General features: G+C 38.9%; 1 protein-coding gene across 1 annotated transcript in view; it reads right to left on the minus strand.

The window, feature by feature from the left end:
• TBC1D19 (TBC1 domain family member 19) overlaps positions 1 to 15,860 on the minus strand; it is an 885,000-nt gene that overhangs the window by 791,318 nt on the left and 77,822 nt on the right. Inside the window, exon 4 of the mRNA XM_053704075.1 lies at positions 72 to 147. Within this exon, the coding sequence (XP_053560050.1) occupies positions 72 to 147 (76 nt within the window). The remainder of the gene's footprint in view (positions 1 to 71; positions 148 to 15,860) is intronic.

Here is a 15,860-nt window from a genome sequence, read left to right on the forward strand (position 1 = left end):
TAAGATCAAACGATATTTATTTGGCAAACCCAACAATATACTTTTACTACTGCATTTTGTAAGCAACTTACTTGTGCCCTTCTCATATACGACAAAGGCTCTTTAATATGTTCAGCAGGTGCTAATGGGTGACAAGGTGTAGGAATTCTATAAAAAAAAAAAAAAAAGAAAGAAATGAGTTGACATCATATGTCTATATATAATAGACTAACATTTAAAATTACGGCACTACACATCAGAAACAAACTATCTACTATAGATGCTTGAAGGGACATGATACACAAATGTTGAAGCACTTGAAAGTGATGCAGCATAGCTGTAAAAAGTTGACTAGAAAATACCGCCAGAACATCTCTATTTAAAAAAGAAAGATATTTTACCTCAAAATGTCCTAAGTATTCACACCCCACTATAAAGAGACTTTAAGCCGTCAATCAGTATACTAGTCCCAGGACATGCAAGGAGGTGTGCATCTGGCATGTGCAGGGACAGTCATGTTAATTCCCTCCTCAGTTTAAGGAAGTGTACTATGAAATCTCACAAGATTTCACTGAAATCTCATGAGGTCACAGCAAAGCAATGCAATGCATGACCTCAGCATTGCTGATGCCGATTGGCTATTGTTATTCTTATTTTTTTTTTCAACTTGCAGCTTATAAGTAGCTGAAGTATAACAGTTCACAGAGCACTTACTCTTATTAGCTGAAGAAATTAAGGTAAAATATCTTCCCTTTCTACATAGAGAGGTTGAGGTGATATTTTCATGTCAGCTTTTTACAGTTATGCTGCATCACTTTCAAATGATTTAGCATATGAGTATTATGTTCCATTAATTCCTGTTTTTCACATTCTAAGTAACAACATATGACGCAGGGGGTGACTCATTACTATGAAGTTAATAAAAAAACACCATGTAGAGAATGACAGAAACGTCAAACAATTGAACAAGATACCTCTCCCAAAAGATTGTGTCGGAACAGAAAAAAATAAATAGAATTACAACTTTAAAAGGTTTCTCCTTAAAGCCCATTTTTTCCTTTCATGATTCAGATAGAGCATGCAATTTTTTTATTTTTTTTATTGAGAGAAACACATGTGAACATCAAGTATTACATCATACAATAACATCACAAAATATGATCCCAAGGAATCAGGAACAGAAACAGGCAATACAATTTTAACAGAGAATTATCTTCAATATTTCTCATTTGCACATAACATATAAATTCTCAAATATCTCAGAAATTTCTCAAGAGCCTAAGACACCTAGGTTCCTCACATGTAATTATCTCCCATATTTTCCATTTTATTATTATTAATTATTTTATTTAAATGTCCACAGTAATTTACAAAAACAAATGTCAGAAGAAATCACAAAAATCAAACAGTTCAAAATTGTTTTACATTTAAATCAAGAACAGTGAATATTCTGCTAAATTTTATCTCTGAATTAGTCAACCCAACCATGGGTTGCCAAAGCCAAAAAAAGAAAAAAGAGAAAGAGAAGAAGGAAGAGGGGAAAAAAAAGGGGGAGGAAGGAGAACAAAACAAGAGAAAAAGGAAGGGGAAGGACAAGGACAACCCAGAAAGAATCCACTCTCTCCCCCCCCCCCCCCCCCCCCCCCGCCCTGCCGAAGCCAGAAACTAGGGAAGAGAGTGCAATTGTATGAGACCAGGGGAATCCCAGAAAATCATCTAAGCTCCTCTCAACTAATAAATTGTTACCAGACACCCAGAAGCACCAGTTCCGAGTTTCTGAATGGGAATATTAAGTCATTCATCTCTGTATCTGGCAATGACCTAATAAAGGCTGACCATTTGGCAAAAAATTGGCTGATGTCAGAGACATTATCTAGATTAGTGTCCCTTTGTTCTAGCAAGCATTGTTTTTTCAAACAATTCTTGATCTCTGGAATAGATGGGGCTATTCTTAATTTCCAATTTTTAAGAATAAGATATCTAGTTGCCAGTATAGAAAGAAATATCAATTTATCATTTGGATTATGGTGCTTTGTACCAAAGATGATCTGTTGCTGTGTAAGAGCCAGTTGAGACGCTTAAGGTTTTATTGAACCAAAACTCTAGCTTCCACCAAAGATGCCTTATTTTAGGACAGGTCCAAATCATGTGCATTAAGTCAGCTGCAGGGAGCGCACATTTTGGGCATTTATTAAAAGCAAAATTATGAATTTTATGGCCCTTTTCGGGAGTGAAATATGCATTGTGTAGGAGTTTGACATGCATCTCCCGCCAGGTGGCTGATAGAGTCACCTGGGCTACTTTGCAAATTGAGGATTGGACGGTTTTTATATCAATGTTTGATTGAGGTAACAGTCGATTCCATAGGGAAGTAATTTTCTCCAGTTCTAATTCACCCTTACTGAGTTTAATTAGCTGATAACACATAGAGATGGATCTGACACCGTTTTTGAACAAAGTGAGCCAGCTTTCTAATTTACCCAGAGTCCAATTCCATCCTGTCTCACTCATCAACTCACAGAGGAGATGCCTGCTTTGCAAATATGCAAAGAATTCCTTGTTCTTAATTTGAAACTCTGTTTTTAATTCATCGAAAGATTTGACACATTTTCTCTCTGTGTCCCAGAGTTGTATCAACCTGTCCAAGCCTAGGTTATGCCATTTTTTAAATGTTACAGAGTTCAACCCTACAGGAAATTTCGGGTTCCCCCTTAGTGGGAGATACTGAGAAACTTTACAATTTAAGGATAGTGAACTACTAACTTTCCACCAAGCCTTCAATGGGTTAGAAAAGGATTTAAGCCATTTGATTTCGCCTGGTAATTCTTTGGGTGGGCAGTGAATTAAGGCTAGCGGTAGGTAAGGACTACATATATCTTCCTCTAAGGGGTTATTCGTGACATAATTATTGTGTGAAATACAATCAGCCACCACCCGGACCAAGAAATTTTTAAGGTAGGGGGTGACCTCAGAGCTCATAATTTTATAAAACTCATTCGGAAGGCCATCTGGCCCTGGTGCTTTATTAGTGGCGAGCTCTGAAATGATTTTTTTTATCTCTATTTCGGTAATTGGGGCATTGAGAGAATCAGCCATCTCAGCCGAAATTTTAGGACAGGAAATTTGACTCCAAAATTGTACTGCTTCAGTAAGGTTTGAACTCCTGTAGGAGTACAATTCCTGATAATACCTAACAAATGCCTCAACAATTTCATCCGATTTATTAAGATAGATACCATTCTGTTGAATATTCTCAATATGAGGTGACTTTTTCTCCCTTTTGACCAGGTTCGCCAACAATTTGCCGGATTTATTTCCGAATCTATAGATCCTGGCTTGAAATCTTAGATCCCTCTGGGTTTCCTGAAAGACAGCGAATGCGTCTCCAGCGTTTTTGGCCCGGACATATTTTTAGAGCATGCAATTTTAAATAACTTTCCAATTTATTTCTATAATCTAATTTGTTTTGTACTCTTCATATCCTTTGTTGAAAAGTTTACCTAGTTAGGCTCAATTGGTACCTGTGCATATATGCCACTTCTCATTGGCTTTCAGCTAACTCCCAGTAGTGCATTACTGATCCTTCAACAAAGTAATAATACCTGTTATCAGTGCCGCGATTAAGTTCGAGGTAGTGCGCTATACAAGTATCCAATTATTATTATTATTATTAAAGGATATCAAGGGAATAAAGCAAATTAGATAATAGAAATAAACTGGAAAGGTGTTTAAAATTGTATGTTCTATCTGAATCGTGAAAGAAAAACTGTAGGTTTAATGTCCCTTTAATGTGTTTCCATTTACTTGTTATACTAGCTGCAGAGTTTAAAATATATGGGAACTTGTTCCTTTAAGTTTATTGTATATGAAATAGCAGTTTCTGCTAACTGAAACCACAACCCAATACAATGGGCTGATATTCTAGTGAAAGAATACCTCATTATCTTATCTGTCTAACAGTCTAATTATTTACACAAATCCCTCCTTATTTTATTTATTACTGTTTTCAAAGGCCAATACTTAAAGACAACAATGGAAATTAACATTTTAGTACCTCTCTATCACAGCCCCCCATTGGAGCATTATTTTATCTAAATCTTCTTGTTTACATGTATTTTTTGTAACCAGAACTTAAATTCAGAAATGTTCAGTATAGATGGGATAAAAAAAAAAAACAGCTATTTCAAATGAGAGAAAATAAAGGTGAAGGAGCTATTTGTAAACAAATTAAAAATTCAGTAAATAAAATAGATAATTGGCAACACATTAAAAGGGAGGAATATTAGAAAACACTGTTACTTTAATTAATGGAAGAGTGGGGTCTTTGAATTCTGCCCCAAGATCATAAACAAGGAACAGAATTGTAAATTTTAAAAATCATGTTTTCTTTCATGTTTGTCAAAACATCACATTCATTATTATCACATAAAGCAGGAGATATGTGCAAATCATCATATAGGTATAATGGATTAGTCTACAGAAATAGCTAAACACAAGAAGAAGGAGCACCCTTTCTGTAAGTATGTAGACATTACAAGGTAATATAATACATAAATATTTTTTGTGTTAAAATACAAAAATAACCTTAGTGAAAAAAGGGGGTTAAGCTGCCCACTAGGGTACACTGCTTTCCTGGTGATCTTTTACTTCTGTGCTGTTGCCAGATGAAAATAGATAAAGACTAGAAGCTGCATGGGAGCACTACAAAAAAAACAAAGTTGTGTAAATGCGCTCTGCCAAAGCCTGGTCTAAGAGAACGCTTGTATTGGGCTCCTTTAGGAATTAAACTTCTAGCAGCAAAAGAAAATACAACCTTATGTAGCAACACAACAGGAAAAAAATCCTCAGAGCTGTTACAGGGAGCAGTCTCTGGTGACCAGAAGTTTGGCCATCAGTGTAACTTAACAATAAGTCTATAAAAAGTTCTGCAGGATGAAAACTTAGTGCAGATGAGACAGAGAACAACAGGGAGAGGGAGTTATCACATACACATCTTCCTATACACTTTATAATCAGAAACAGACAGACATCTGTGCTTGCTATGATAGGGATATATGAAAGGTAAACCCTGGGGAAAGGTAGAGATTGTGAATGAAGATGCCAGCTTTGTGACTGTATTCTTATGATCTAGGGTATATGGGTTGACCCTATGTTTAAAGAGACAGAAATTAAATAACCCTCTTCTAAAGGAAAGAGTTTGTAAATATTGCAAGAAAATTGGTGAATATTTATCCCATACCCATCAAATTCAGAACGTTTATGTGGGAAAACTCTGTCTGGTATAATCCTTGCAATTCACCAGAAAAGAATAGAGAGGTCACTAACCTAGAGGAGGAGAGACAAAAAGATCCATATTGTTACCTGATAAATTAATTTATTTCATGATGATGTGAATCCACATGATTATCACATGTGGGATTACACTCCAATCCACTAGGAGGAGCCACACACACTCCTACATACCAGAGTTTTAATCAATCCCGCTCTCCCAGTATCCATCAGTCGTATATATGGGCCGGTAGATTGAAGGAAACTAGATAACTCAGGAAAGACAAATCAGGGGAAATTAAGTGCAAGTTCCACCATCAACTGTATACAAAGAAGGACAGGCCTTGTGGACTCTCACCATTCATGAAAGAAATTAAAATTAATCAGGTTAGAAAACCTTTTTTTCCATAAAATGATGAGAGTCCACAGGATCCTTTCCTGTGGGACCTTATACCCAAGCAGAGAAGTCCATGTAACCACGATGTTTAGGAGGGGGACAATACAGTTAAGGCAGGAATGTTACTTATAAGTCACTGCAACGCAGTACCTTCCTGCCAAAAGAAGAGGCATTCACATCAAAATAATAAATTTAATTAAAATGTGAAGAGAAGACCTAGTAGTTATCTTGCAAATTTGGCACATGGAAGCTTCAAGATTAAAAAGCCTAAGAAATAGCTATTGCTCTAATGGAATCATTAAGTAAGTCGTTCATGGGGGAGTCTTCCCTGCAACCAAATAAGTGACTAAGGGGACTGCTGTAGCTTTTTTTTTTTCATTAAGTAATTTTTATTATTTTCAAAACAAAATCAAACTGAGAATCACACAAAACAAGTGTACAAAGGTATAAAGTCAAGTGTACAGATATTAGTCACATATACAGTAGCATATACGTTAGGGTCCTAATACATAGCATAATGTCAATTTAAGGCATTCTAATCCAAAACCTGTAATTTCAAGTAGAAAAAAGAAAAACATATAGTGTCAAAACATACAACCCTACCACATTTGTCAATATTGGCAATTTTAGTTTTAGCCTTTCTTATTATCAGGGTTCAATTGGTTTACGTTCCCATATAAAAATTATATCCGCAATAACATCCTGCTTTCTTTTATACACATAATATATTTTTTCCAGTTCAAGTACATGACTCACTTCTTTTACCCACAGTGTAAGTAGGGGCAACGGTTGCTGTAGCTTTTATGTCGCTTGTAAGGTCCAGAAAAATGCACAAACATGAAAGACGAAAGCTTACATTTTTGTGTGGCTTCAATGTAACATTTTTGTGCCCTTGCAACATTAAGGTGGTAAACAAGATGCTCCTTTAAATGTTAGGATCAGGAAATAAAGCAGGGTACAACAATTTATTGGTTGATAGTATGTGTAGATACTACTTTGGGAAGGAAATTGTAGTTGGTTCCAAAAAATGCTTTGTCCTGATGAAAAATCAGGAAAGGTTACCAGGATAAAGACAAAAGTTCAAAAACTCGACTGAAGAAATACATAGGTTAAAATGGAGGGGCTTGAATAAACAAGAAGGAGTCACTGGAAAAATAACTGGCTTAATTTGTATCAAGGCTTGTAAAAATGGCCTGGATATCAGGAACTTTGGCAAATTTCATGTGGTAAAAAGATATAAAGATCGAAATGTGGCTGATAAACCCTTTTCTAGGCCACCCGGATGAAATTCAAGATTTCTAGGAATTCCAACATTATCTCTTGTTAGGTACACCTGGTGACAGACTTTATGGCCTGAAAAGTAGCAATCATCTAATTAGGAAAAAACATAATTTATGCTTACCTGATAAATTTATTTCTCTTGTAGTGTAGTCAGTCCACGGGTCATCCATTACTTATGGGATTATATCTCCTTCCCAACAGGAAGTTGCAAGAGGATCACCCAAGCAGAGTTGCTATATAGCTCCTCCCCTCACATGTCATATCCAGTCATTCGACCGAAACAAGACGAGAAAGGAGAAACCATAGGGTGCAGTGGTGACTGGAGTTTAATTAAAATTTAAACCTGCCTTAAAGACAGGGCGGGCCGTGGACCGACTACACTACAAGAGAAATAAATTTATCAGGTAAGCATAAATTATGTTTTCTCTTGTTAAGTGTAGTCAGTCCACGGGTCATCCATTACTTATGGGATACCAATACCAAAGCAAAAAGTACACTGATGATGGGAGGGACAAGGCAGGAACTTTAAACGGAAGGAACCACTGCCTGAAGAACCTTTCTCCCAAAAATAGCCTCCGAAGAAGCAAAAGTGTAAAATTTGTAAAATTTGAAAAAGTGTGAAGTGAAGACCAAGTTGCAGCCTTGCAAATCTGTTCAACAGAGGCCTCATTCTTAAAGGCCCAGGTGGAAGCCACAGCTCTAGTGGAATGAGCTGTAATTCTTTCAGGAGGCTACTGTCCAGCAGTCTCATAGGCTAAACGTATTATGCTACGAAGCCAAAAAGAGAGAGAGGTAGCCGAAGCCTTTTGACCTCTCCTCTGTCCAGAGTAAACGACAAACAGAGAAGAAGTTTGACGAAAATCCTTAGTTGCCTGCAAATAGAACTTCAGGGCACGGACTACGTCCAGATTATGCAAAAGTCGTTCCTTCTTTGAAGAAGGGTTAGGACACAAAGATGGAACAACAATCTCTTGATTGATATTCCGGTTAGAAACTACCTTAGGTAAGAACCCAGGTTTAGTACGCAGAACTACCTTGTCTGAATGAAAAATTAGATAAGGAGAATCACAATGTAAAGCAGATAACTCAGAGACTCTTCGAGCCGAGGAAATAGCCAACAAAAACAGAACTTTCCAAGATAACAGCTTGATATCAATGGAATGAAGGGGTTCAAATGGAACACCTTGCAAAACGTTAAGAACTAAGTTTAAGCTCCACGGCGGAGCAACAGTCTTAAACACAGGCTTAATCCTAGCCAAAGCCTGAACATCTGGAACTTCTGCCAGACGTTTGTGTAGAAGAATAGACAGAGCCGAAATCTGTCCCTTTAACGAACTAGCAGATAAGCCCTTTTCTAAACCCTCTTGTAGAAAAGACAATATCCTAGGAATCCTAACCTTACTCCATGAGTAACTCTTGGATTCGCACCAATATAAATATTTACGCCATATCTTATGGTAAATTTATCTGGTAACAGGTTTCCGAGCCTGTATTAAAGTATCAATAACCGACTCCGAGAAGCCACGCTTTGATAGAATCAAGCGTTCAATCTCCATGCAGTCAGTCTCAGAGAAATTAGATTTGGATGGTTGAAAGGACCCTGAATTAGAAGGTCCTGCCTCAGAGGCAGCGACCATGGTGGACAGGACGACATGTCCACTAGGTCTGCATACCAGGTCCTGCGTGGCCACGCAGGCGCTACGAAAATCACCGCTGCTCTCTCCTGTTTGATCTTGGCAATCAGTCGAGGCAGCATCGGGAATGGTGGAAACACATAAGCCATGTTGAAGACCCAAGGGGCTGTCAGAGCATCTATCAGCGCCGCTCCCGGGTCCTTGGATCTGGATCCGTAAAAAGGAAGCTTGGCGTTCTGGCGAGACGCCATGAGATCCAGATCTGGATTGCCCCAACGATGAATCAGTTGAGCGAAGACCTCCGGATGAAGTTCCCACTCCCCCGGATGAAAAGTCTGGCGACTTAGAAAATCCGCCTCCCAGTTCTCCACGCCTGGGATGTAGATCGCTGACAGGTGGCAAGAGTGAGACTCTGCCCAGCGAATTATCTTTGAGACTTCCAACATCGCTAGGGAACTCCTGGTTCCCCCTTGATGGTTGATGTAAGCCACAGTCGTGATGTTGTCCGACTGAAATCTGATGAACCTCAGAGTTGCTAACTGAGGCCAAGCTAGAAGAGCATTGAATATTGCTCTTAACTCCAGAATATTTATTGGGAGGAGTTTCTCCTCCTGAGTCCATGATCCCTGAGCCTTCAGGGAATTCCAGACTGCGCCCCAATCTAGAAGGCTGGCGTCTGTTGTTACAATGGTCCAATCTGGCCTGCGAAAAGTCATCCCCTTGGACAGATGGGGCCGAGAAAGCCACCATAGAAGAGAATCTCTGGTCTCTTGATCCAGATTTAGTAGAGGGGACAAATCTGAGTAATCCCCATTCCACTGACTGAGCATGCACAATTGCAGTGGTCTGAGATGCAGGAGCGCAAATGGTACTATGTCCATTGCCGCAACCATTAAGCCGATTAATTCCATGCACTGAGCTACTGACGGGTGTGGAATGGAATGAAGGGCACGGCAAGTATTCTGAAGCTTTAATAACCTGGACTCTGTCAGGTAAATTTTCATCTCAACAGAATCTATAAGAGTTCCTAGGAAGGGAACCCTTGTGAGTGGTAATAGAGAACTCTTTTCCACGTTCACCTTCCACCCATGCGACCTCAGAAACGCCAGAACTATCTCTGTGTGAGACTTGGCAATTTGAAAACTTGACGCTTGTATCAGAATGTCGTCTAGGTACGGAGCCACCGCTATGCCTCGCGGTCTTAGTACCGCCAGAAGAGAGCCCAGAACCTTTGTAAAGATTCTCGGGGCCGTAGCCAACCCGAAGGGAAGAGCTACAAACTGGTAATGCCTGTCTAGAAAGGCAAATCTTAGGTACCGATAATGATCTTTGTGAATCGGTATGTGAAGGTAGGCATCCTTTAAGTCCACTGTGGTCATGTATTGACCCTCTTGGATCATGGGTAGGATGGTTTGAATAGTTTCCATTTTGAATGATGGAACTCTTAGGAATTTGTTTAAGATCTTTAGGTCCAAGATTGGTCTGAAGGTTCCCTCTTTCTTGGGGACCACAAACAGATTTGAGTAAAATCCTTGCCCTTGTTCCGTCCGCAGAACTGGGTGGATCACCCCCATTAATAAGAGGTCTTGTACACAGCGTAGAAACGCCTCTTTCTTTATTTGGTTTGCTGATAACCTTGAAAGATGAAATCTCCCTTGTGGAGGAGAAGCTTTGAAGTCCAGAAGGTATCCCTGAGATATGATCTCCAACGCCCAGGGATCCTGGACATCTCTTGCCCAAGCCTGGGCGAAGAGAGATAGTCTGCCCCCCACTAGATCCGTTTCCGGATAGGGGGCCCTCTCTTCATGCTGTCTTAGGGGCAGAAGCAGGTTTTCTGGCCTGCTTGCCCTTGTTCCAGGACTGGTTAGCTTTCCAGCCCTGTCTGTAACGAGCAACAGTTCCTTCCTGTTTTGGAGCTGAGGAAGTTGATGCTGCTCCTGCCTTGAAGTTACGAAAGGCACGAAAATTAGACTGTTTGGCCTTTGATTTGGCCTTGTCCTGAGGAAGAGTATGACCCTTACCCCCAGTAATGTCAGCAATAATTTCTTTCAAGCCGGGCCCGAACAAGGTCTGCCCTTTGAAAGGAATATTAAGCAATTTAGATTTAGAAGTCACGTCAGCTGACCATGATTTAAGCCATAGTGCTCTGCGCGCTTGGATGGCGAAACCAGAGTTCTTAGCCGTTAATTTGGTTAAATGTACAACAGCATCAGAAACAAATGCGTTAGCTAGCTTAAGTGCTTTAAGCTTGTTCATAATCTCATCCAATGGAGCTGTGCGAATGGCCTCTTCCAGAGACTCAAACCAGAATGCCGCAGCGGCAGTGACAGGCGCAATGCATGCAAGGGGCTGTAAGATAAAACCTTGTTGAACAAAAATTTTCTTAAGGTAACCTTCTAATTTTTTATCCATTGGATCTGAAAAAGCACAACTATCCTCCACCGGGATAGTGGTACGCTTAGCCAAAGTAGAAACTGCTCCCTCCACCTTAGGGACCGTCTGCCATAAGTCTCGTGTGGTGGCGTCTATTGGAAATATTTTCCTAAATATAGGAGGGGGGGGGGGAAAGGGCACACCGGGCCTATCCCACTCCTTGCTAATAATCTCTGTAAGCCTCTTAGGTATAGGAAAAACGTCAGTACACACCGGTACCGCATAGTATCTATCCAGCCTACATAATTTCTCTGGAATTGCAACCGTGTTACAATCATTCAGAGCTGCTAATACCTCCCCTAGCAGTACGCGGAGGTTTTCAAGCTTAAATTTAAAATTAGAAATCTCTGAATCCAGTCTCCCTGGATCAGATCCGTCACCCACAGAATGAAGCTCTCCGTCCTCATGTTCTGCAAATTGTGACGCAGTATCAGACATGGCTCTCCCATCATCAGCGCGCTCTGTCCTTAACCCCGAGCAATCGCGCTTGCATCTTAATTCTGGCAATTTAGATAAAACCTCGGTCATAACAGTAGCCATGTCTTGCAAAGTGATTTGTATGGGCCTCTCTGATGTACTTGGCGCCACAATATCACGCACCTCCTGAGCGGGAGGCGAAGGTACTGACACGTGAGGAGAGTTAGTCGGCATAACTTCCCCCTCGTTGTCTGGTGATAATTTCTTTACATGTAAAGATTTACTTTTATTTAAAGTAGCATCAATGCATTTAGTACACAAATTTCTATGGGGCTCCACATTGGCCTTCAAACATAGTGAACAAGCAGATTCATCTGTGTCAGACATGTTTAAACAGACTAGCAATGAGACTAGCAAGCTTGGAAAATACTTTCAAATAAATTTACAAGCAATATAAAAAACGCTACTGCGCCTTTAAGAAGCACAAAAAGCTGCCACAGTTGAAATAACAATGAACCAAATCAGTTATAGCAACCAAAATTTCACAGTAAATGAATTACATTAGCAAAGGATTGCACCCACCAGCAAATGGATGATTAACCCCTTAATACCCAAAAACGGATATCAATTTAACAAATAAGGTTTTTATCACAGTCAAACACACTGTCACAGGTCTGCTGTGACTGATTACCTCCCTCAAAATGAATTTTGAAGACCCCTGAGCTCTCTAGGGACGTCCTGGATCATGGAGGATGAAGTAGGAAGAGTGTGACTGAATTTTTACTGCGCAAAAAAGCGCTAAAATAGGCCCCTCCCACTCATATTACAACAGTGGGAAATCTCAGTTAACTGTTTCTATGCAGAAATAAACATTAGCCATGTGGAAAAATCATGCCCCAATAAGTTTTATCACCAAGTACCTCACAAAAAACGATTAACATGCCAGTAAACGTTTTGAACATTAAAAGATTATGAAGTGTTATTAATAAGCCTGCTATCAGTCGCTTTAACTGCAGTTAAGGCTCAAACATTACTTCAGCATTAACAGTATTTTCTTAGACAAATTGCATTCCCTAGAAAAATACTTCAGTGCACGTGCACTCATCAGCCTAATACCAGTCGCTACCACTGCATTCAAGGCTGTACTTACATTACATTGGTAACAGCAGTATTTTCTAGTCAATTCCATTCCTTAGAAAAGTAATTTACTGCACATACCTCGTTTGCAGGGGGGCCCCTCATGCTATTCCCCTTTCTGAAGTTACCTCACTCCTCAGAATGTGCGAGAAACAGCCAGTGGATCTTAGTTACTTCTGCTAAGATCATAGAAAACGCAGGCAGATTCTTCTTCTAATACTGCCTGAGAACAAACAGCACACTCCGGTGCCATTTAAAATAACAAACTTTTGATTGAAGACATAAACTAAGTTTAAAAACACCACAGACCTCTCACAACGACCTATCTATGTTGAGTTGCAAGAGAATGACTGGATATGACATGTGAGGGGAGGAGCTATATAGCAACTCTGCTTGGGTGATCCTCTTGCAACTTCCTGTTGGGAAGGAGATATAATCCCATAAGTAATGGATGACCCGTGGACTGACTACACTTAACAAGAGAAAAACCTCTTTGTGACAGGACTAAGAGTTCAAATGCCAGGTCGTCAAAGTCTTGAGTCTCAATTTGGATTTAGAAACCAATTGCACTTCTAGTTTTCCTAAAAGGAACAAGCTTCTAAAAGTTTTAGTGCACAACCTTTTATATATTTTTTAATGCATTTATAATATGCTCTTAATGGTGTTGAAGAAGGAAGTCAATAATTTTCAAATCCCAGTGTTCACACTGCACAGGAAATTCCTTTAATCACTCATGTCACTTATTGTATGTGGAGTGTTTTCACATGAATTTGTTTTTAAAATTAAAAATCTTTATTTCATTCAGTTAAAAATGGGTAAAACCAAATTAAAATTGACTGCAGTAAATAACAGATATGTACAACATTTTTGTCTTACACCGGATTCTACCTTTAATAAATGTGCAGTAGATTATTTCCTGGATTTAATATTCTTTATTTCATACACATCAAATTAATCTGCCTTTTATAACTGTGCAGTAATAATTTGTAAAGTAGGTATCAAAACTAATATCAAAATTTACAAAAAAATTGAAACACATTTAAATGATCTATGTTTGAATGACTTCCAGAAAAGTAAGAATACTTGATCAATTCACCAAAAAATAAAAATAAAGGTGACGGTAAAACATTAACAAGCGTAGCAAACCATTTCTTCCATTTACATCAAGTTAAGAAATCAGAATTAACATGCTTTGGAATACAGAAGGTATCTATGGGTATCAAACAAGGAGATATCGAAAAGGCATTATTAAGAGCTGAGACCAGTTGGATTTACCTATTAAATAGTGTTCAACTTTTTTGCTTAAATTAAAATAATAATTACTTTTCATATCTAAAAGCCATGATAAGATGGAGAAATATTACATGAACATTAGGATAAATCTTTCATGAAGTCCAGTAAGGTTGATCTAAGTGATACATCTATTTTGCTTTAATAAGGACAAGATATCAGATTAATATTACTAGCATTGGGTTGCTCATAATTTCACAGTTTAATCACATTTTTATTTTTTATTTATTTACTTTTTATTTAATCATGTGGGATCACGTATAATTCATATGGGACAAGCACACACTTATAAAAGTCACAATACCTACATAACAATAGTGAATTAATTATAATTTAAACCTAGTGTATATTTGTATTAATCCACTATTCTTCCCCTTAAAGGTAACAGTATAGGACACCTGCACATTTTCAAATTTCATTTTTAATTTGGAGCAACATTTCACATAGAGCGATTTATTAAAATTATACACCTAGATTACACGTTGTGCGGTAAACCTGGTGCGTAAAGAACACAAAAAAATTTGCGTTATCGCACTTTCCATAGCGCTGCCATTACAAGTTACTGAAAAACCTCCTTGTGCTGTGCGTTATGGTACGATAAGCTCCATACTGCACAAAAGTCAAGGGCTGAGTTTACGTGCTTGTGCATGCTTTCCCTCATAGCCATCAATGGGGAGAAAGCGTTAGAAAAAAACTAACACCTGCCATCGCGGAATGGAGATCGCCGTAATGCAACCTCATTGATGTCTATGGGGAAAAGAAAGTTATGTTTAAACTAACACTCTAACATAAATGCATACTTGTGACATCTAATCTGTTAACTAATGTTTTAAATGATACAAACAAATAGCTCCTTAATTACATGGCTCTTCATAGAAATGGTCAAAGTTGTCAACAATATGTGCAACAGAATATGACATTTAACTTTGACCATTTCTATGAAGAGCCATGTAATTAAGGAGCTATTTGTTTGTATCATTTAAATCATTAGTTAACAGATTAGATGTCACAAGTATGCATTCACCTCACCTATGATCATGGTAAGGGGTTAAATGAACAAACACATGCTCCTTAATGAGGCGTGGATTGTTTAGGGAAGGTAGCTTGAAAACCAAGCAATCAGTGAGCAGGGTTCAATGTTTTAATTAACCTATCAAGAAAGAGAAGGTCTTTTAAAACTTTGTGCAAGCTGTGTTCACATTATGCTATGATTACGACTGTTGCCGAAACATGTTAGCCATAAGGACACTGCATATGCCACTGACTGGTGGTTTCTGACTTTGTATGTAACTTTTTAAGCTGTTCAACTCCTTGAATAAAAGCTAAGTTTTATAACACCATTGGATGGACCGGTGATCCTTGTTTTCTTTAAACTTTACCTAATCTAATAGCCCTCTAAAAATAAAAAGCCCCCCAAAATAAAAACACCCCCTAACCTAACAATAAACTACCAATAGCTCTTAAAAGGGCCTTTTGTAGGGCATTGCCCTAAGTTAAACAGCTCTTTTACCAACAAAAAATTACAAAGTCCCCCCAACAGTAAAACCCCCCACCCAACCAACCCCCCAAAATAAAAAAAAACCTAAGTCTAAAAAAACCTAAGCTGCCCATTGCCCCTTAAAAGGGCATTCAGCTCTTGTACTGCCCATCCCTAATCTTAGAAGAAGAAGAAACCCCCCCCCCCAAAAAAAAGTGTAACACTAACCCAGGAAATCTACTCACGGTTCCTGAAGTCCGGACATCTATCTTCATCCAGGCGGCGCGGACATCTTGATCCATCGCGGGGGCATCTTCTATCTTCATCCCGGTGGCACGGAGCTGTCGAGGGGCAGAGCATCTTTGCCGGCAACGCAGACATCCAGCGTGGAGGATCCTCTTCATACGATCACCACCATACACTGAAGCTTGAATGCAATGTACGTTTAAAAATGGGGTACCTTGCATTCCTCTTGGCTGACATTTTCAAAATAGCCAATAGGATGAGAGCTACTAAAATCCTATTGGCTGATTTCAGTAGCTCTTAT

This window comes from Bombina bombina, chromosome 2 (genome assembly GCF_027579735.1).
Source record: "Bombina bombina isolate aBomBom1 chromosome 2, aBomBom1.pri, whole genome shotgun sequence".
Lineage (NCBI taxonomy): Eukaryota > Metazoa > Chordata > Amphibia > Anura > Bombinatoridae > Bombina > Bombina bombina.